Genomic DNA, 24,021 nt, shown 5'->3' on the forward strand with positions numbered 1-24,021 from the left:
ATTAATATTAGGTCATACTCCATTTACATTAATGCCAAATTTATTCCATTCGAGTTGCCGTTAGGTGATAAAGGATCTCCCTGTCTAACTCCACGTCTATTGGGAAAACATTCTCCAACCACTTCCGTGCGTATTTTGGCTTTCATATTTCCGTATATGTTTTTTATTTATGTATTTGCTATGGATACGTTGTGAATTAAGGGCTTCCCATAGTTTCTCATGTTTGATTGAATCAAATGCTTTATTGTAGTCTATAAAGGCTAGGTAATATTTTAGTTCATATTCATTGCATTTCTGAATGATTTGTTTGATGGTATGAATGTGGTCGATAGTTGAGAAGCCACTTCTAAGCCCAGCCTGCTCTTTTGGTTGATTTTCGTCTAAGGTCTTTGTTAGTCGCTCTAATATTATTTTGGAGAATATTTTATACACATTAGACATTAACGAAATAGGTCTGTAATTCGCAATATCGTCCGTTTTTCCTTATTTATGAAGTAAAATTATAGTCGACGTAGTCGTAGTAGTAGTATGCAAAATGGTTTCTGATGCCCCAATTAAAACTTCGTTGCAAATATTATTTTCACCTGGTGCTTTACCTCTCTCTTGTGTTTCTTTCGAAAAATCTTCTGTAATATATGTTTGTTTAGGCATTTTTGACTTATTTTTCAGTATCATTATCTTTGTTTGGAATGACGTGAAAGTTATGAGTATTGGTAGGTATTGGTCTTGTTTTTAACCGACTTCCAAAAAGGAGGAGGTTCTACGTTCGGCTGTATGTATGTTTTTTGTTTTTTTTTTTTTATGTATGTCCAGCGATAATTTCGTCATTTGTGGACCGATTTTGAAAATTCTTTTTTTGTTTTGAAGGGTTTGATTCCAGGGTGGTCCCATTTTTTTCATGTCAGTATTAAGGGTCTGATGATGAAGACGAAGGACAGTGAAGAGAACTCCTCGACGGTTCACAGTAGCTACCTTGTGTTTGGACTTAATATAATAAATATTTAATAGGAATAAATTTTATATTGATGAGAACTTTCCACCCATATGGATTGTGACTGCATAGGGGGTCTGGTGATGAAGACGGAGGACAGTCATCTTTCACGTTTTTCTGAATATTCATATTACGTGTGGATAAAGGGGGAGTGAAATTTTGTATTTGAGTTAAGGTAGTATTTTTAAAATTGGGTTTGTAGGACTTAGATACTTATCATAAGAAAATAACGTTTCAACTAATTGCTCATTAATTTTTGTTCATTAAGTTTTGTTCACACACCTAAACTAAAAAGCATAAAATAACATCTTACCTATGTGCTACCTTCTGATCAGTTTGAAGGCGGTGCCAATCCAGTGTCATGTTTTAATTAAAGCCGTTTCTGAAAGAACCACAGAAATTGTGTAATTTAAACGGCTTGAATTAAAACATCACTGGCTGCCATTTTTATTTTCTCATCTTGTTTCCTTCCCAGCCTATAGTAGTTGTTTATTTCGTAGGTGTTGATGTTGATATCTGTTAAATCGTTGGTTGTGACATGTATCTCTTTATAATATATGTCATGTTACTTTTAATTTTATTTGTTCTTGGTCTGTGTAATATTCTGTTCTTCTGTCAAATAATTTTCATACGCAATTACGCAATTTGTAAAACTTATAATGTTCGCCTTACATTATATTATAATATCTCTCTTCTTATATTACATTATCTCTCTTATTATATTTAAGTAATCTTTGTAAACCTGCTTTCTGATGAATAAATAAATTATTATTATTATTATTATTATTATTATTAATCAAGAAACGAAACAAAAGGAAGTTTTAATTTACCTAGCCAACAATATCTAACTTTTCCAGGGTTACTTTTATTATATTCAATAATACTTCGTGATTTTTTTGATCAAATTATTTTTCTTATTTTTGTCTTCCAAATTTCACTTTATCGTTCAGTTTTTGTATCTCATTTTTTAAGAATTTATTTTCTTCCTTAATCGGTTGCAACTTCACATCAATGCTGTCCATGACACTCTTAGTAATTAATAAGGTTTTGTTTTTAGAGTTCTAATTTCATGATCTAGAACAACTTTTCCATATCTTCTGATATTCCAGTACTATTCATATTGCAAAACAAAAACTTTTTAGTTTTTGTTTATCGGAACGTAATTCGTTAAATTGAATGCACACGGCCTGTCAGACATCACCAGCGAACGTCGCCTGATTATTATTGGTCTTATTCAAAAACAGTAGGTATTCTCACACGGGAGTTTCGTGGCCGGTGTCCTGGTCGTCTGGCGGGACATCGGTGTGGCGACCCCCCGGCGCAGTCGGCGCACTGTCAGGGGAAAGCGAAGGGTCCTACGGTCTGAGTGCACTCACGCTCACAGTCGCCGCGGCCGGCGCGTCGGTAGCCGTGGGCGCACAGGCAGTGCGCGTGCGGCGCGCCCGCGCGGTACGCCGTGACGCACAGGTGCGCGCAGCCGCCGCCGGCGCCGCACGGGTGCGCCGTGCGCGGCTGGCGCGCGCCGTGGTACGCCAGCGCGTGCGTGGGGCGCGCGCGCAGCGGCAGCAGCGAGCGCGCGCGCCCGCGCTCCGCCGCCACGGCGCGCTCGGCCCACAGCGGCAGGAACAGCGTGTCGCCCAGCAGCGCCAGCGCGCGCAGCCGCACGCCCGCGTAGCCGCGCCGCACCGTGAGCCGCCGCCCGCCCGCGTAGTCGGCGCGCTCCACCGTCTCCAGGTACGCGTCCGCCCAGTACAGCAGGCGCGCCGCCGGCTCCGCGCACAGCGCGCCGGGGTACACCAGCTTGTCGGCCGCCAGCGCGCGCGCCTCCTCGCCCGCCAGCGACGCGCGCCGCACGGCCGGCGCCGCCGCGCCCCACGCGCTCCAGAACAGCAGGCCGGCGGCCGGGTCCAGCGCCAGCCCGCGCGGCTCGCCCAGCCCGTCCAGCAGCACGCGGCAGCGGCGCAGCGTCGCCTCGCACGCGTACACCGCCTCGCGCGCCGCGTCCGCGAAGTACCAGTTGCGCGCCACCCAGTCGCGCGCCAGGTGCGTCACGGCCGCCGGGTCGCCGAACAGCGCGGGCGCCGGCAGCTCGCGGCGCACGGCGAAGTCGTCGGCGCGCACGCACAGCAGCGCCGCGCGGCTCACGTTGCGGTGCACGTAGCACAGCTCGCCCGCGGCCCAGTCGAAGTCCAGCGCGCGCACGTCCAGCGCCGCCAGCGAGCGCGCGCCCGGCGTCGGCGGCGCGCCCGGCGCCAGCCACTCGCGCGACACGCCGCTCTCCGTCACCACCAGCAGCGAGCGCGGCGCGCCCGGCGGCTCGTCCACCGGCTCGCACGAGCGCCCGTCGGCGCGCAGCGCGAACCCGGCGGCGCACGCGCACGAGAACGAGCCGGGCGAGTTGCTGCAGCGCTGAGCGCACGCGCCTTCCCACGAGCACTCGTCGCTGTCGACGCAGCCGCCGTCGGCGCGCGGCTCGTAGCCGGGCCCGCAGGCGCACGCCGCGCCGTCGTGCGTGGGGCGGCACGCGGCGCAGCCGAGGCGCGCGCACTGCGCCTGCGTGACTGCAACAAGCGCGGCCGTGAGCGCGCGCGGGCGGCGGCGGCGGCGGCGGCGCTCTAGCGCGCTACTCACAGTTGTCGCACAGGTCCCACTCGTCGCTGCCGTCGGCGCAGTGGCGCACGCCGTCGCAGAACTGGAGCACGGGCACGCAGCTGAACGTGCCGTGCTCGGGCGTGGCGCAGCGCGCCCACGAGCCGTGACACTTGAAGTCCTTCTCGCCTGCGACGAGCACGACACTTTTAGTTTAATCGTCGAGCGATTAAATGCAAATAAAAGTAAGAGTCGTCGTACACATGTAGGGGTCTTCGTCGGACGCGTCGTGCGGGCCGCAGTCGGCGTCGGCGTCGCAGCGCCAGGCGGCGGGGATGCAGCGGCCCGAGCGCGCGCAGCGGAAGTGCGCCGCGCCGCACGTGCCGCCCCACACGCAGTGCAGCTCGTCGGACGCGTCGGCGCAGTGCGCGCGCCCGTCGCAGCGCCACGCCGCCGGCACGCAGCGCGCCCCGTCGGCGCAGCGGAACTGCGTCGCGTCGCACTGCAGCGCGTCAGCCGCGCCCGCCGCGTCCGCCGCGACAGTTGCGTCTGCGACGTTTCTTTACTTACTTTTTCGCAGAATAAATATAGCAGATAAACTATCAGCATCTTGATTTGACAAGTATTTTTATATGTGCAAGTGCACTAAGATAAATGCACAGACAATCCATTATGATAAATTTGTCATAGGTAGGTACTTTCGGAGTCAAAAAGTGCATTGCAGCATTTGGCTCGATGTTTTTCGTCTAAACGAGAAACGCCGATAGCCTATGCCATAATAGATATTATATATATAAAATTATGTAAGCTTCAAAATAATAAGATCATACTTATTGCAATGATAGATGACTGTGCCGAGCGGGCACGGATCACGGATTGTTTTTATTTAGTTAGAAAACGGGTAAAATAATTGTGGGCAGAATACTTTGATAGGAGGTCGAAAGACAAAGGGTGTACTCAGTGTTCCATGGATGGATGACTGCAGGATGGGTCGCCAGGAGCTGACTCTAGCTGTAAGACTTGGCTCCGGACATATTCCATTAAATAGATTTGCGTGCACGATTAAAAAAGTACCCCTCACCAAACTGCCCAGACTGCAGTGTACCCTCGGATGTTTACCATTTCTTAGTGGAAAGTGTCTGAAGCGAAGAACAGTTTAAAACTTTAAAGAGTTTGCTGTGATAAATGTTGTTTTAGGAAGCCCTGCCAGCAAAAACGCAAGATTTTTGTACAAAATAGTAAAAGATAATTTGGATAAACGTAGGTAATATGATAGTTTTAGCAGACTCAGAAGTAATTACAAAAATAAGAAAACTAATGTCAAACAAAAGTTATGATTCATAACATTTGTCAGGACAACTTTATTAACAAATCAAACTGTAACCAAAATAAGACCCTAGAATGGCAGAGAATGACCTTGCGTGAAGTCACGCACTTGTAAACGTTGTGTGTGGGGTTAAAGGATCCTTTGACTGTTAACAAACACTCACCTTTTCCCACTCAAGTCACTCTCCCCGCCTATCCCAAGTAACCCATAAAGAATTAAACAACAACAGATGTGGACGGCTCGCACGCCACGAGCACACTGAAGCCGTCCTTACCGCAAGTTGCAATGCGGCGATAACAATTGTTTTAATTAATGAATGTTTTAGCTTAAGTAGCATTATAAGAGCTACATAGTCACTTTAGTGACTAAGCTCTTCAGAAGAGAATAAAAAAAAAGTGCTGAAAAACTAATCAATTAAAATATTAACCCATTGTAACCCATGGTGCTCTCAAACAGAATAGCCAGATTTAAGCTAAACGACATCTCGACTGAAGTGCTTACGACAAGGGGATGCCCGCAAGGCGGGGTCTTGTCACCCCTGCTATGGACCCTTGCAGTCGATCACCTGCTGTATAAGTTGGCTGAACTCCGCATAGATACCCAGGGATACGCGGATGACCTGGTAATCATTGTGAGAGGAAACTGCCAAAGTAATATTTCGTACCTCATACAGAAAGCACTAAACACCATTGAAAGATGGTGCAAAGAGAATGACTTATCTGTTAATGCAGATAAAACAGTTATTGTCCCATTCACCAATAAGCATAAACTCGAAAAACTCGAGCCGCCTATTTTGAATGGAAAACACATTCCGTTCTCGTGCGAGGCTAAGTACCTGGGTATTACCTTAGACCAGAAACTTACTTGGAACTCTCACGTGGATGGTACACTAAAGAGGGCGAAAACAGCCCTCGGTATCTGCAGTCGACTGGCAGAAGCACGATGGGGGCTGAAACCTAAAATAACCCTCTGGCTCTATACAGCTGTGGTGAGGCCGATTGTATCTTACGCCTCAACAGTTTGGTGCAGGAAAACGATGCAGAAAAACACTCAAAGTAAGCTTAGCAGTCTTCAAAGATCTGCCTGCTTGCTTATAACCGGAGCCATGAACACCTCACCTGGAGCAGCTCTTGATGCACTACTTAACCTCCCGCCCCTGTTTCTCTACTTGGAAAAGGAGGCAAGAGAGGGCATGTACAGAGTAATCTGCCAGAAAGAGGTGAACTGGCTTTCTCAAGTTATGAGGAACCTACAAAACTCAGTACTTGATATTCCAGTTCTGGGGATGCCATCAGACACTATGACCCCAAACTACTACTTCCAAAGGAACTACACCGTTGAGATACCCGATCGGGACAGGTGGCTAAAAAATGAAATAACTTGGAAAGCGGGAAGCCTAAAGTGCTACACCGATGGTTCCAAGTCAGGAAAAGACGTAGGCTGTGGAACCTATGGAGAGAAGCCCAGGGTGAAAATTCACCGGAACCTGGGAACGTATACCTCCATCTTCCAGGCAGAGGTGTACGCCATTATTGATTGTGCGGAAGCCTTGCAGCAAAACAACTACGTTAACAGAACTATTTATATTCACTCTGACAGCCAAGCGGCTCTTTCAGCCTTGTCCGCGGAGGTTATTACCTCTAGACTTGTTGAAAACTGCTGGCAATGTCTAAATAACTTGGGCAACCGTAATCAGGTTATCCTTCGCTGGGTTCCAGGGCATGCAGGAATAGTCGGCAACGAAAAGGCGGACCAACTTGCGAAACTAGGCGCGAGGTTACCACAGACAGGACCTGAACCCTTCTGTGGTATACCTAAAAGCCTAGCCAAACTCACCCTGTTAACTTACTGTTACTACGACACCCTTATTCGCTGGAGAAAACTTCCAGGAATGAATCACTCAAAAGCGCTAGTAAAATCCTTCAATAAGAAGGCTGCTTCAGACCTACTAGCGCTTAGTAGGAAAAACCTATGTATCTTAGTGCGGGCACTTACCGGACACTGTGGACTCAATAGACACATGTTCAATCTTAAACTCCGGGACACAGATCTGTGCAGACTCTGCCTAGAGGCAGAGGAAACACCTATGCACATCTTATGCAATTGCCCAGCTCTAATACATAAACGCAACCTCCACTTAGGGCATTACACAATGGATCCAGAGGAGGTGAAACACATCCCAGCCAAGAAACTGCTGCTGTACCTGGCAGCAACCAGTATTGGAGGGGAAATCTAGTCAGTGGCGATCACAATAGATCGGTAACGGTCAATGTGATACAGGACCTCAAGAAGACCTGCAGAGCCGCGACATTAAGAAGAAGAAGAAGAAGAAGAACCCATGGTCACTGCAAATAAATAAATTGAAAAAAAGTTGGGAAATCTACATAATTTATCCCATTAAAAAACTAAATAACACGCTTAGCAAACCCTTTCATTTAATACCCTTAACCTTGTACATATGTTTTTTGTGCCTTAACATGGAGATGCATTTCGAGTAGCCAATCCGTCATCTTGGATGTCCGCCATGTTGGATTTAACTCACGTGAGTATTATGCGTGTTAATAAAAATCAGATGCACATTAATTTTCTAGTTTAGCTTAGGAAATATTTCTTGTTAGATAGTATTGTGTATTTTCAATAAAATTTCTATAAATATATTATGTTGCTTGAATGAGGTAAGGAAAGAGTAACTTCTCATATCCTACCCCCACCCTACCTGACCAGGGTGCAGCTGTCAATCAGCGCTGTATGCTCGTCATGCTGCACAATGCTGAGCTGCTGCCGTTCTCAAGGTCGTACCAAACATAACAAAGTGGTGTTTGATGTTTCCACTACTTGGGTCTTGCGCTTGACGTGCCCAGGCTGAGGGCTGAGGGCTGAGGGGCAGACACTACAATTAGTGTAAGACATTGTGACTTTAAATAAACGTCTTTTCTTTCTTACCCTACCCTACCCTACCTCCACTCTAAGTATCCTATGCCCGGCCCCTGGTTCTGTGCTACCGCCACCTCCTCTCGAGGGACCCACGCACAACGACCAATCACATGGCTAAGTGCGGAAACAGCCCAGACGAAAGAAGAAGAAAGAAGCTACCTCCCCACCAATTTCCAGACAAATCGGTTCAGCCCTTCTTGAGTTGAGCGGCGACTACGCAACTTTTTAGGGTTCCGAACGTACGTAGTAAAAAAAATCGGAACCCTTACAATCTCACTCGCGCACATTTTAATGTCTGTCTGTTTTCTCCGACTGTACCAAACCAATCCAGTTCAAATTTGGTACACGTATCAGTTCTTGTGACCCGAATGTAGTGATGTATCGCGTATATATTTTTTTTTAATTTTCTAATTAATAGTTTCCAAGTTATAACTATAGAACATTGAAATTTTTTAAACTTCGTCATTTATTAACCAACAAGCTGACGCCGCGCGGTTTCCTCCGCGTGATTTCGGTACTTATGTGATTTTGAAGTCGGTTGATTTTTTTATTAAAATCGGTTCAGGAGTTTCGGACCCTATTAAATGCATACAAAAAAACAATCAAACTTTTCCTCTTTATAATATTAGTATAGGTTTATTTAATAAAAGTATGTACCATTCATGCCACCCTTATAGGTAGTTCATTGATCCCTTTACTAAAAAAACCATTTGGACTGCCTCATCAGCGTTGAATTTTTTCCCTTTCAAGAAGTTATCCAAATTTGGAAAAAAAATGGTACTCTGTTGGAGCAAGGACCAGGGAGTACTATGGTGGATGTCTTAGACATTCCAATTGAAGCTCCTCGAATTTGGTAGACGTGTGTTGTGCAGTGTGTGGTCTAGCGTTGTCCTGATGCAGCAGTGGCCTAGAGCGGTGGACCTGCCTCGGTCGTTTAGCAAGATTTGCCTCATGGTGTGCAGTTGCGGACCCCAGACATGCGCCGTAAGCGTCGGGCCAGACTTAAGAAAGCTGTAGTGAACGACACCCGCACGCCTCCTTACAATTAATTTATTTTGAATCAAGTTTCGCTTGAATTTGGCTGGTTCGCCAGCGTTCAGCCATTGCGACGAGCGTTTCCGATTATCGTACAATTAAAATAACCATAATATTATTATAAATTTTTGTGGTCAGTGGGTATGCAAGTACCTAGATCTAATTGTATAAATCGTATGAGGGCTTTCAATCCTTCGGCTCTCCTGCTGTGTTGTGCGGTACAATTAGACCAAGTCATTGTGTACAATTATTCAATTGCTATACAATAAATCCCTCTGTCTGCTTGGCTCATTGGAGCCACTCTATTAACTATATTAATTCTAAAGTCCTCACTTCACAAATGTACTCGTAGTTACAAATGCGCTAAAAGAGCACCGGCGACATGCTCGGCACCGGGCACGGCTTGCCACAATAGGGCACGATCTCTCTAATTTAATACTCATGTGATTACTATCATTTATAATGATTGACAGTTCTAATATTAGTAAATAAAAATTATAATAACTATATATAAATATAGTACTCGGCTTGCACGCCTATGAGGCAGATTGTGTAGGAACATTAAAATGTAACAATATCTGTATATGACCACATTCTGGCAATAAATGATTTATGATTTATGATTTACTTTTTAACCGACTTCAAAAAAGGAGGAGGTTATCAATTCCTCGGAATCATTTTTTCATTGATTATGTTCATTGATTACTCGAAGACGCCTGAAATATATTGATTTGTATGATACATTCGGATAAATAAGGTCAATGTTAACTAATTTATACGTAAAAAGCAAAGATTGACTGGATATTTGCAAAATAAATAAGATTATAAAATTTCAAAATCTACTGAAAATATTATATCGTAATTAGATGAAAATTCATACAGTTTTAGCTTCCTTACATTAAATGTGACATTTTTTAATATTTGAACTATAAACATAAACGCAGAAACAACAAAGATATTAGTAAATTTGTTTAAACGCCCAAACAAATCTAACGATCATTAATTGCCTACGACGTCATAAGTTCGTACCATTTTGTATGGGTCGTTTTTCAGGGATCCGCGGCAGCGCAAATCTGACCCTTTAAATCCCTGTAGGTCCGAAAGTAATGATCGCAGATACCTTGTTACTTTTACAAAATTGCTTTACTATTAGCGTACTCTTAATTTATATACAATTTAAAAAACTGTCATCATCGTAGTTCCCGTTCCCGTGTGAATATAGGGATCAAACATAGCCTATGACACTCGCAAATAACGTAGCTTTCTATTGGTAAAACAATTTTCCAAATCGGTTCAGTAGATCCAGAGATTACCTCCTACAACCACACAAACTTTACCTCTTTATAATATTAGCATAGTCTCTATTTCCCTTGGTCATCCCACCACGCTCAAAGGGCTGGATCGATTTTGCTAAGGGTAGGGGTAAGGTAGGGAAGATATAGGGTAGAGTAGGTTACGGGTGGGGTAGGTAGGGGTTGTGTAGGAGTTGTGTAGGGGTAGGGTAGGGGTAGAGGTAGGGTAGAGGTAGGATAGGGAAGTGGTAGGGTAGGGGTAGGATATGGGTGAGATAGGGGTACGGGTGGGATAAGAGTAGGGTAGAGGTAGGGTAGGGTAGGGGTAGGGTAGAGTAGGGGTAGAGTAGGGGTAGGGTAGGGGTAGTGTAGGGTAGGGGTAGTGTAGGGTAGGGGTAGGAGAGGGTAGTGGTAGGGTAGGGGTAGGGTAAGTTAGGGGTACGGAAGAAGTGCACATAAGTAAAAGCAAACCCTGAAGTTGAGTTTTGTTGAAGGGCATTTATATAATTTTGATCAATACTGAAGCCTCAAATACTTTTTTGTTATTTTTTGTCTGTCTGTCTGCCTTTTTTTGACCGGGCCAACCGACCGGGAAGTTTCTTTTTGAGACTATAATACGAAGAACAATACGAAATTAAAATCAGAAAAGCGTGAAGTAAGGGTAGAAAGTTTGTACGGAAAGTCCTTCATTTTTCTAGGTACATTTGTAAATGTAAAATGATAAGTGGACTATTTATTAGGTATACGTTATTAAGTGTTACAAATAGTACCTGCAGCTTCCCGCCTATTTCGTATAGATACGTGTCGCCGCCTAGCGTATAGTAGCGTCATTCCATTTCATACTTTTATGACTTCCGGTTATTATAGTTAAATTTCATTAATTAACAATGATTATCAATCTGAACAGTGGAGAGGTTATTATTAATGATTTATATAAATATAATTATTTATTTTACATAATATAAATTCATCATTGGTTATTTTACTCTTAACAATTGTGACGTCACGTTATGATTTATATTGTATTTAATTTCTCAACTTTGTGTTTCGATATTTTTTATTATTATTTTACGATCGTTATAAATCTCCTCTAATTAATTAATGTGTTTTAGATAGAATTATAACGTTTGGTTTGTATAATAATACTCCGGAACTATTATTAAAACGTACTTGTATTGTTAACATATTCGTGCTACCAACAGTAGACACTAACTTTGCAAATATTATAAAATAGAGGGTTGTTTAGCAGATTCATTGATATACTACCATCAGCGTGTAATATTAACATTATAGCGGAAGCTATGCTGAAATTGTTATCGAATAAATTTGTGTACAGTGAAAGTATTATTTTACTTCTCCCACCTTCTGTTACATAAGCTTGCAAAAATATACATAGAAGAATGTGAAATAGGGGTTTAAAGTTGACATAGATTTTTACGCGGACGAAGTCGCGGGCGTCCGCTAGTTATTCATATACTTTCGGAGATAATACAAAATTTCTAAAAGAGCAAAAATGCCGCTAAAAGACGGCCCGCGGTTTCACCCACACGTAGCTTTCTATCGGTGAAAGAATTTTCAAAATCGGTTCTGTAGATCCTGAGATTACACCCTACAACCACACAAACTTTACCACTTACAATCATACTAATATGGCAAAAGTTCGTGTGTGTGATTTGGCTGAAATTTGGATTGGAAATAGACTTCACTCTGGATTAACACATAAGGATTTTCATCCCGGAAAATCCATGGTTCCTGTGGGATTTGTGAAAAACTGAATTCCACGCGGAGAAGTCGCGGGCGTCCACTAGTGTGAGATATTTGTTTAAGTTATCTATTTGTCCATGTATCTATATGTATGTTGTAAGTGTACGTAAAAAAATTTTAATAAAAAAATTCAACCGACTTCCAACTCAAAAATTAACCTAAACTAAAAAGCAACAAATAACATCTTACCTATGTGCTACCTTCTGATCAGTTTGAAGGCGGTGCCAATCCTTTATGTGCCTTTTTAGTTTAGGTTAATTTTTGAGTTGGAAGTCGGTTGAATTTTTTTATTAAAATTTTTATTTTTTAATTTTTAGTGTTAGCACACCTACTGAGTGTGAACAAAAATTAATAAGCAATTAGTTGAAACGTTATTTTCTTATGATAAGTATCTAAGTCCTACAATCCCAATTTTAAAAATACTACCTTAACTCATATACAAAAGTTCACTCCGCCTTTATCCACACGTAATATGAATATTCAGAAAAACGTGAAAGGTGACTATCCTCCGTTTTCATCACTAGACCGCCTATGCAGTCACAATCCATATGGTTGAAAAGTTCTCATCAATATAAAATTTATCAAGTCCAAACACAAGGTAGCTACTGTGAACCGTTGAGGAGTTCTCTTAACTGTCCTTCGTCTTCAACATCAGACCCTTAATACAGTCACAACCCATCTAGGTGGAAAGTTCTCATCAATACAAATAAATCAAGCCCAAACAAAAGGTATCTGCTGTAAATCGTTGACGAGTTCCATCGTCTGTGTTTCGGCTCCATCATCAGACCAGCTCTAGACCTTCATAAAATTGTAGTGGTTTAAAATACCTTATAGAAACACTAACAAGCGCACTAGCCGTCCCTACGATTTTTGAAAGTTCCCCTCGATTTCTCTAGGATGCCATCATCAGATCCTGACATGAAAAAAATGGGACCACCCTGAAATCAAACTCTTAAAAACAAAAAAAGAATTTTTAAAATTGGTCCACAAATGACGGAATTATCGCTGGACATACATAAATACATACAGCCGAACGTAGAACCTCCTCCTTTTTGGAAGTCGGTTAATAAAATATATACATATGTAAAAAGAAAACCTCTTTAATATTATTTCTTTTTGGTAATTTACTTTTTTTTTCATGACATTGTCACATTTTAAATATTCGATACATTATTATTGACTTAACAGCAAAACATTAAAATTTTTATTAAAATATAAAGTAGATGTAAATAATAGCTTTGAATGTTGTTTGTATATTTTATTTATAGAAACACAAACAAGCTTTTATTACTACTATCACATTCATGTGAAATAATTATCATTATAAAACAACATTTATGCAACTATTTTACGAAAAATGGAGAAACTGAGGTTTGATTTTGAAGTAAAACCAACAAGTGATGGAAAATCAAACGCAATATGTGTAACTTCGATTGCCACACCTGATGGTAAGACTTTTAGTATACCAGAGGAATATCAGCCGGTAAATCTCCACCAAACAATTTATAATACTCCAAACTTTATTAAGGTAAAAAAATCCTTGAATAAAAGATACCAAACGAGAAAAGTCTGGATAACCTTAACTAAGGAAATAAAAGATATTTATTTGGATGCGGAGCAAAATGTACAATTTTATGATTTTTATCTCGAAGAAATGCTAAACTATTCCGAAATTATACCTAGTGGTTCACATGGAGTACTAGAAAAATTGTTAGAAAAAATGCTTGAAAAAAGACAAAACAAACCTGAAAATCAAAATTTAGGGAATATTGCAAAAGATTTCATGATTGAAAAATTCAATGGTATAAACTCAAATGCTTATCAATGGCTAAAGGATTTTAATAAAGAATGTGAACATTTTGACATAAAGGAAGATATAAAGAAAATTAAAGTTTTAAAAAATTTTATGGAGCAATCTAGTGTCGATTGGTATAGTTGTATGATAATGAAACATACAATAGAATCAGAATGGGACAAATGGGAAAAAAATTTTTGTGAAACATTTGCAAACAAAGGATGGTTACCCATTAGATATGCTCTGTCCTTTAAATATCAAACAGGTTCATTACTTGAATATGGTTTAAAAAAGAAAAACTTTTACTGGAAGTAAGGAAATCAATCGATACTGAAACACTTATTGACCTTATAGCGGTCGGATTACCGAATTATGTGGGGGATCAGATTGATCGAGCAGCTTTGAAAAGTACTGAGGATCTTTATTATGAAATTGGAAAATTAGAACACCTTGTAAGAAAGAATAAATATGATAATAAAAACAGTATTTGCTCTGACATTAAATTAAATAAAAAGGAACAAACAAAACCATGCCCCATATGTGTGAAAGAAAGAAAGGGGAAACGTTACCATTTAATGGAAAATTGTTGGTTTAAGGATAAAGATAAAACAGGAGTTGTTAAAACTGTAAATAACTCTGAATTGGAAGTTGAACTGAATGAAGAGAGTCCAAAAAACTAGATGTGCCACCATTAATAAAAGTAAAGTTACTATTGAATGATACGTTAGATATTTCTGGAATTTATGATTCAGGTTCAAATGTATCATTGATTAATGCAAAATTGTTAAAAATACAGAAAAATGAAAATTCAAAGAATACCCAAATAGTAAGCTTGAAAACTATTAATGGTGAGAAGAAAACAAAAGGTATAATAAAACTTAAAATAAAAATATACAATATTGAAAGAGTTATGTATATCTTCATAATAGATAATGAAAATTTTAATTATGACTTTTTGATTGGACTAGATTGTATTAAAAACTTTAAGTTGATGCAAAATGAACAACTAAAAATCGTACAATTTAATGATCCAAAAGAAAATGAAACCATAAATAAATGTGAAGTGAATTTCAATGAACATATTGACACGGCAAATTTTGAAATATTGGTAAATCATCTTGATTTATCCCAACAATCAGAAATTGATAAGTTGGTAGAAAAATATAAACAAGTGTTTGCTAAGGATAAATATGATATCGGCACTGTACGGGATTATGAAGCACATATTGATTTAAGTGTAGATAAATATTGTTGCAAACGTCCTTACAGATGTACAGCTGAAGACAGAATAGAAATAGAAAGCCAGATATCAAAACTATTAAAAAATAATTTAATTGAGGAATCTTATAGCCCATTTGCTGCCCCAGTTACTTTAGCATATAAAAAAGAAGACGGTAAGAGAACAAGGCTATGTATAGATTTTAGAGAATTGAACAAAATTGTTATTCCCCAATCACAACCATTTCCGTTGATTGAAGATTTAATGATCAAAGCTGTGAATTGCGAATATTTTTCTACTTTTGACATAAATTCAGCCTTTTGGTCAATTCCTTTGAAAATAGAAGACAGGTACAAAACTGGCTTTGTTACACAAGAAGGACACTTTCAATGGACGTGTCTTCCGTTTGGATTAAAGACTGCGTCAGCCATTTTTCAAAGAATATTGGGAAATATTATAAGAAAATAGGAACTTTCTGGTTTTGCAGTAAACTTTATAGATGACATTTTAATTTTTTCTAAAACTTTTGGAGAACATATATTACATATATCTAAGTTACTTGAGGCAATACTAAAGGAAGGCTTAAAACTGAAATTTTCAAAATGTACTTTTGCGGAAAAATACGCAAAATATTTGGGTCACATAATAGAAAATAATTCAGTAAGGCCTTTGAAAGATTATTTGTCTGCTGTAAAAAACTTTCCACTTCCAAAATATCTTTTAGAAGGAGAAAATGTGAATATTTTGCCAAATGAACTGAAATCAAGATACACTAAAGACGATCTAGAAAGAGACAGAAAACTAGCTCTGGAAAACACACTAAAATCTCACAATTATAATAAAAAAATATTCGACCAGAATAGGCAAGAATATAGATTGAAAATAGGAGATAGAGTATATGTAGAAAACGGAAATCGTTTAAATAGAAAGAAAACCGATGAATTAAGAATTGGACCGTTCAAAATTGTACAAAGGATTTCCAATTCAATCTATGAAGTTGATACCGGCCACAAAAAAGCGGAATCAAACTTTTATCATATCACAAAACTGTATCCTGTTCTTAATGAGAGAACAATTATAAATTAGAGAACATTATTTAGATAAAGTTCTTTTTTAAGGGGGGGAGATGTAAAAAGAAAACCTCTTTAATATTATTTCTTTTTGGTAATTTACTTTTTTTTTCATGACATTGTCACATTTTAAATATTCGATACATTATTATTGACTTAACAGCAAAACATTAAAATTTTTATTAAAATATAAAGTAGATGTAAATAATAGCTTTGAATGTTGTTTGTATATTTTATTTATAGAAACACAAACAAGCTTTTATTACTACTATCACATTCATGTGAAATAATTATCATTATACATATATAGTTTACAGAGTTTATTTCAACGTGACTGTGTTATTATTTACTCTAAGTGCTTTGATCAATAATCTGTAAGAGTTCTAAATAGATGACCCAGAAACAATATTGCATAAAACATGACAACTGATGCTGAAGACATATCATTAAGAGTGGGAATGGGAAGGTTGGAAATTGAACCACCAAAATTGTTAAAAAACATCAAAGGCGAGAACCCATTCTCAAATCATTTGCAAAAAAAAGGTTCACCTAAAACTTATATACAGAGTAGTAAATGTAATAAATGTATAGTACAAAAGAAGAAAAATGTTTCTATTTACAAAAAGAAGCACAATAAACTTTTAAGGGAACCCATTCTGAAAATATCGCACGGGCATTGTAGTCTAAGAAATGAGTGCCAACACTTGTATTCAAAAGAACTGCCGCCAGCATGTGTATCACAAAAGCTTCATCCAGATAATCTATGTTTACACACATTGGTTGATAACTGCAACCAACTAAGTATATCTAGTAAGAAGAACCAAGCGGGTGTAACAAATAAGGCAAACAGTTGTGTTAAATGGTGGAAAAGTGAAACTTCAAGTGAAAGGCGGCTCGTCGGACAGAACCCACCTTCGGAGAGAAGTTCCTCTTGCTCGCAACAAGCGCTTAATCCTCCTTGTGATGTAACCATTGATGAATTAGCTAGCTATTTTGAAACACTGGTTCATATACCAAAAAAGATGTCTTCAATGGCTGAAATGATGTATATTTAATGGATGATAATAAGTGTTCACGTAATGTTCGGTGGTCCATGTTGTACTCCAAAGTTTTAATTTTTTAATGTTACTCTAAGTGTTCTTAAATATCTATAATCTTAGTTGAACTAAACAAATAAATAATTTTCATGTTATTTGATTACTATATTTGCATATCGTCGGTCTAGATGTGATAGCTCGTAAGTGCAAATAATGTACCTACTACAAGATATTTACGGGCTACCACCGGAAAAGCTGTTTGAAGCTGCATCAAAATCAATTTTTACCAAAAATTGTTAGTTACAAGGTATCACATCAAGACCGACAATATATATTTTTCAAATATTAGACTAGTACAGAGCAATATCAAAACTAAAATTTTGATTTATGTATCTTTATTTCTTACTGATGTTACTAAATTGAAGCCATTTTCATAATATAATCATACAATAGGAAGTTCTTCTCTGTACTATTCCTTTATAGTGGAAACTTGATTTATTTGCTGTTCTATCTATTGTAATATGCATTTGTATCTGGATTACCTCCAAGGTTTTTTTTTTTTATTTACAAGTTAGCTCTTGACTACAATCTCACCTGATGTTAAGTGATGATGCAGTCTAAGATGGAAGCAGGCTAACATGTTAGGAGGAGGATGAAAATCCACACTCCTTTCGGTTTCTGCACGACATCATACTGGAACGCTGAATCGTTTGGCGGTACGTCTTTACCGGTAGGCGGAAGGGTGGTAACTAGACACGACCGAAGCCGCCCGCCAGCCAGACCTGAACCAGTTTAGAAAACTTCAATTGGCCCAGCCGGGGATCGAACCCCGGACCTCCGTCTTGTAAATCCACTGCACCACGAAGGCCGTCAAAAAGGTTATAACCATGGGACAAACTACCAATTTTTATGTTAATAACAAGAGCAGCTTTGATTCAAACATCCTGATTTTTACCATGTGATTTTTTTATTATAATTAATTTAGTTACCTCTCTCAGGGAAGCCTTAACCCTAGAGAGTGCGTCCCCAAGGTGGCGGATAGGGGAATGCCCGCTGGCAAGAAAGCTGAAGGGTAGGAGATGTAAAATACCTCCCGTGGACCAAAAAGGCCGGTGAGAAAACTCCGTTAACAAACCCAACCTCGGAGCTCCGTCGACATATTCGACGAAAGAGGTCCTAGGTTGCGATGGGCGCTCAGGTCGGAGCGTTCATTAGAGCGGCGGCGGAAGAGCCCGCAAGGGCCAACGGCAACGTTCAAGTCTTCCAGGAAGATTACGACCTTGGTGTCAGGTGGCAACCGACCGTAAAACATAAGCCAAAACAACCATACCAATCATGAGGCACAACAAAACTAAAGTAACGATGAAGGCTAGGGCGTCCCCCTTAAGCGACGAAGAACATGGAGCTGCAACAAAACCTAGGGCGTTCCCCTCAAGCGACGAAGGAGCAAAACACAGCGTAGTGACAATGTCCGAGGTTAGGGTTGCCACCTTGAATATTGGTTCTATGACTGGACGCAGTGCAGAACTAAGCAGTATCCTTGATCGACGTCGCATAAACATCTGCTGTGTGCAAGAGACGAAATGGAAAGGCGCCAAATCACGACAAATAGGAAAGGGGTTTAAACTAATATATAACGGGAAAGAGAATACTAAAAATGGGGTGGGAATAATACTGGATCAGTTCTTTAGCCAAAAAGTAATTGATATTAGTAGACCAAGTGATCGTATCATCTCAGTAAAACTGGCCTTGGACAAGCAGCCATGTTTGAACATTCTCTCAGTGTATGCGCCACAAACTGGCTGTCCCGAAACCGAAAAACAGGAGTTCTGGGAGGAATTGCATACTGTCTTATCCTCTATCCCAGCACAAGAGCAAAAGCTTATATGTGGTGACTTAAACGGTCACGTGGGCGCCAACAGGCGCGGCTTTGAGGAACAACACGGTGGGTATGGTTTTGGAAACCATAACAATGAGGGAACTACAATACTAGAATTTGCAGCCGCGCATAACCTAGCTATAGTAAATACATTTTTCAAAAAGAAAGACGAACATCTCATCACTTACAAAAGTGGAAATGCACAAACCCAAATAGATTATATTTTAATAGATAAACGTAATCTCAGGCAAATAAAGGACTGTAAGGTAATTCCTGGCGAACCTCTAACATCACAGCATAGACTATTGCTTGCAGCCATGAAACTTAGAACACCTATTAAACAAAAGAAGGCTAGAATTACCAAAATAAAATGGTACAACCTCCCCAGTGATAAAGGAAGTAAACTTATAGACAATATTAGGAGCTATTTCTGTGACAACCATTGTGACTGTGAGACACCGAATACCACCTGGTCAAAGTTTGAAAATTTCTGTGTTAGTAACGCCAAAAATCTATTAGGAATCAGTAAAGGAGCTTTAAATAACAAAAAAGATATAAAATGGTGGAACAACCAAACCAATGAAACAGTGGCTGAAAAGAAACGTCGATTCAAAATCTGGCAAAAAACATGTTCAGACAAAGACAGAGAGGACTACAAGGTGGCCAAGAAAGCAGCCAGAAGAACAGTGGCTATTGAAAGAGATAAAGCAGAGCAGGACCTTTATGCACGCCTAGAACTAGCAACTGACACTGAAATATATAAATTAGCAAGACAAAGGCACAATAGCTCAAAAGATTTTCAAACCACCAAGTATGTTAAAAATCGCGAAGGGATATTGCTTACAAATGATAAGGATATATGTGATAGATGGCTTGAATACTACAATCATCTGTTAAATGATGAATTCCCGCGACAGTTAGAAACAAAGGAACCAATGACGCTAGGACCCATCAATAAAATCACATCGGCTGAGGTCAAAAATGCGATACGCAAAATGAAAAACCATAAAGCAAGTGGTCCAGATGAAATACCGACTGAAATATGGAAAACACTCAAAGCTGATGGAGAGGTATGGCTTACTAAATTATTTAATAACATCTTATCCAGTGAAGAAATGCCAGATACTTGGAGAAATAGTATTTTAGTTCCTTTCTATAAAAACAAAGGCGATGTTCGTGACTGCGGAAATTACCGGGGAATCAAATTAACATCACATACCCTTAAGATCTGGGAAAGAGTTCTCAGTGAGCGCCTCACCAGTCATATCCTCCTAACCGAAAATCAATTTGGCTTTACTGCTGGAAAGGGGACCACTGATGCTATTCATGCTGTCAGATTAGTTATGGAAAAAGCTCGCGAGAATAAGCAAAATCTATGGCTAGTGTTTATCGACCTGGAAAAGGCGTTTGATCGCGTGCCCAGGGCGATAATATGGCAAGCTTTAAGAGCTCATGGTGTCCCTGAACTTTACGTAAGACTTGTTAAAGACATGTACAACAATGTTAAAACGTGCGTGAGAAGCCCAGCGGGATTGTCTAAATCCTTTGATATCACTGTTGGTGTCCATCAGGGCAGCGCTCTCAGCCCTCTGCTATTTAATGCAGTCATAAACTATCTGACAGCAAATATACAACGGCCAACTCCTTGGAACCTTTTATATCCTGATGATGTGGTCCTCATTTCAAATAACATCCAAGAGATCCAAGAAAGTTTAGAGCAATGGAGATTGTCACTAGAAACTAATGGTTTACGCATCAGTAGAACTAAAACAGTGTATATGTCTTGCAACTTCGACCGTAATGACATCAACGCAGACATAAAGATAGAAAATACGAGCTTGCCTAGAGTGAAAACGTTTAAATATCTAGGATCTATACTTTCGGAAGACGGATCAATTGAAGCGGATATATCTCACAGAATATCAACAGGCTGGACTAAATGGCGTACGCTTACTGGAGTATTATGTGACAAAAAGATTCCCATAAGAACAAAGGGCAAAGTTTACAAGACAGCCGTCAGACCAGCACTCCTATACGGCAGCGAAGTATGGGCTCTAAAAAAAACCCATGAGCAGAAACTTCACACAACAGAAATGCGTATGTTGCGATGGTCGGGAGGAGTGACACTCAAGGACAAGGTGCGCAATGAACACATAAGAGGGAGCTTCAAGGTCGCAGAAATAGCTGAAAAAGCAAAAGAGTCCAGGTTGAGATGGTACGGTCATGTGATGCGAAGACCAGATGACCATGTCGTAAAAAAGTGCCTTTCCATGGATACTAAGAAGCGGGGGAAGGGAAGACCACCAACAACGTGGTTAACGAAGGTCCGTAAGGACCTGAAAGATAAGGGCATGACAGACGATGACGCAAAGGAGCGTACAAAATGGCGCCACATGATTGGGAAAGCCGACCCCGTATAAACGGGAAAAGGCGAGGCCAAAGAAGAAGGTTAATAAAATATATAGATGACCCTAAAGCAGTTCCACGAAAGCAGTTCCAATCTGTATGTCGGTTGAAAAGACTTTCAGGTTTTTCAATGTGAATAATAATAGTGCTTACAGTTAGCAATACAGGGGTGTGGTCAGAAGAGCTATCATAGCAGGAATCGACTTTATTTTAAAGTGTTGAGACAGCCCTTTTACGAAAAAGAAATCGAGAAGATCGGGTATTTTATTCCTGTCTGTTGGCCAATATGTTAGTTCGCCTTTGGAGATAGGTAAATATTTAGAAGTCATAGCTAGGTTTAGTTGTCTGCCTCTTGTTGTTGTCAGTCTTGAACCCCAGTAGGTGTGTTTTGAGTTCCAGTCACCGCCAGCTACAAAACGATCACCAAAAGTCGAGAAAAGCTCTGAGAACATGGCTGCACTAATGTTGTATTTTGGTGGGCAATAGACAGAAGCCAAGTTGAAGAATCCACATTTATCTCTCACAGACACAATAGTAGCTTGAGTATGGCTTAACTGGTAGTCGGGGAGGCTATGGTGTTTTATAGAGCTTCTGATTATAATAGCATTACATATGTACCTATAATTCTTAATGAAATTCTTAGTTTCAAACATTAAATACACACTAACGGATTTTTTTTTTTTTCCTTGTAGGGCCAATCTGCGATCAGTCTTAAGACTATAAACAAATATGTTGCGAGTGTCTTTGTCTTGTGGAGGTCGATCCTCATTAGGAGTCGGCGCTCATTTGGTGCGTCCTGTTTTTCAAATGTCCAGGTCGAGTATGTGTTTACGTTTTGATCCATCTACATAACAACACTTTGCCTCACAATGAACACGTCAAATACTTAGGCCTATATCTAGACCGCAGACTCACGTGGAAAAAGCATATAAAAACTAAAAGAGAAGAGCTGAATATCAGATTTAAGACATTCCACTGGCTTTTAGGCAGAAACTCTAAGCTGTCCGTTGACAACAAGCTGCTTATATACACGTGCATCTTGAAGCCGGCCTGGGCCTATGGCGCTCAACTGTGGGGTAGTGCATGCGACACTAGCCTAAATATCCTGCAAAGAATGCAAAATAAAATACTACGTACTATCGCCAACTCGCAGTGGTTTATCACGAATGAGGAACTACATCATAATTTGCAAATTTGCACAGTAAAGGAGGAAGTTAGGGGCTAGCCAAAAGATACAAGAAGCGACTCCTTATTCATCCTAATATCTTAGCAAACAGACTCTTGACTGATGACTGTCCGAGGCGTCTTAAACGTAAACGCATACTCAACCTGGACATTTAAAAAACAGGATGCACCAAATGAGCGCCGACTCCTAATGAGGATCGACCTCCACAAGACAAAGACACTCGCAACATATTTGTTTATAGTCTTAGGACTAATCGCAGATTGGCCGTACAAAAAAAAATAATAATAATATGTAATGCCTATGAAATCTGGAATCTGCTACTACACAAACAAAATAGTCTAGAAGCAGCCACTTCAAATAATTAGCAAACTAACCTTTAGCGCAAACTATCTTTACCTAATCTAATATATAAAATTCTCGTGTCGCGGTGTTCGAACTTGAACTCCTCCGAAACGGCTCGACCGATTTTTGTGATCCTTAGCGTGATTGTCGGCCAGGGTGGAGAATCGGCCAACATCTATTTTTCATCCCCCTAAATGTTAAGGGTAGTCCACCCCTAAATTTTTTTTTTTATTTTTTAGGCAAAATTTTTTGTTTTTATTTTTTTATGACACAGCATACAAAAATACATACAACCCTAAATTTTCACCCCTCTACGATCAACCCTTATATCTCAGAATACAGAAAACCACCAGAAGGAGTGATAGCGCAAAGAAGTGAAGCCATTTAAACTACACATTTTACGATTACTCACTCTGTGTTTGTCGTGTTGTTTGACGTGCTATACAGGTGACAAATTTAATTAAATTAAGCCGTCTTGTGCTATTCCTTCGTGTAAAAATGCCGTTGGTAAAAAAAAGAAACTGAATAGGATCACATTTCACGTGTAAGTAGCACAAATAAATATTCTTATGTTAAAATAATGAATAATTTTTACGTGAATTTAGTTGTCATAGAAACCAATGACTTCATTTTGTAAGTGTTGCCAATGTAATTGTTTTGATTTTCCCTACTTTTAATTTCAATTCAAGGATTTATTATTTATGTAAAATATTAATCAACTAAATAGGTAGGCATAGGTTCCGGCAATTAAGTTGAAATAAAATTGTGGTAATCAGCGCAGATAAAGAAAGTGTAAAATAATCTTAAAGCTTTAAAATTTTACAAATAACAATGGCGTGCTATATTATAATAAGTTCGTTCGTTCTTGTCTGTTTGTGTGTTTGTTTGCACATTTGTTTGTTTTCGTGTGCTTGTTTGGTCTTTTGTTTGTTTGTGTACCTACTTGTTTGCTTGTTTGTTTGAGCAAGAGGATTAAATAAAATATTTTTATCTTCAAAACACATTCTTAAAAGATATTAAACCAATTCAATGGCCTTATTTATACTTGAATTTTAAGAGACATAAAAATTAGAGAAATAAGACGAGATAATAATAACTGTGCACACGATTGAAATACATATTTATAATAATAATATAATATAATTATATGGAATA

At 39.8% G+C, this 24,021-nt stretch overlaps 2 protein-coding genes across 2 annotated transcripts in view; one reads left to right on the plus strand and one right to left on the minus strand.

The window, feature by feature from the left end:
• LOC112049866 (prolow-density lipoprotein receptor-related protein 1) overlaps positions 1-24,021 on the minus strand; it is a 108,428-nt gene that overhangs the window by 81,381 nt on the left and 3,026 nt on the right. Inside the window, exons 2-4 of the mRNA XM_052885873.1 lie at positions 3,842-4,129; positions 3,623-3,769; positions 2,368-3,552 (exon numbers count right to left, since the gene is read on the minus strand). Coding sequence (XP_052741833.1) covers positions 2,368-3,552; positions 3,623-3,769; positions 3,842-4,129 — 1,620 coding nt within the window. The remainder of the gene's footprint in view (positions 1-2,367; positions 3,553-3,622; positions 3,770-3,841; positions 4,130-24,021) is intronic.
• LOC128198812 (uncharacterized) lies at positions 16,324-17,258 on the plus strand. Its single transcript, XM_052885921.1, has one exon. The coding sequence runs from the start codon at positions 16,436-16,438 to the stop codon at positions 17,069-17,071; it is 636 nt and encodes a 211-aa protein (XP_052741881.1). The 5' UTR covers positions 16,324-16,435; the 3' UTR covers positions 17,072-17,258.

The sequence above is a fragment of the Bicyclus anynana genome, chromosome 2 (genome assembly GCF_947172395.1).
Source record: "Bicyclus anynana chromosome 2, ilBicAnyn1.1, whole genome shotgun sequence".
Classification (NCBI taxonomy): Eukaryota; Metazoa; Arthropoda; class Insecta; order Lepidoptera; family Nymphalidae; genus Bicyclus; species Bicyclus anynana.

Coding starts and splice junctions, on each gene's coding strand:
- LOC128198812 (XM_052885921.1), top strand. CDS start 16,436: ATGACAACTGATGCTGAAGACATATCATTAAGAGTGGGAATGGGAAGG.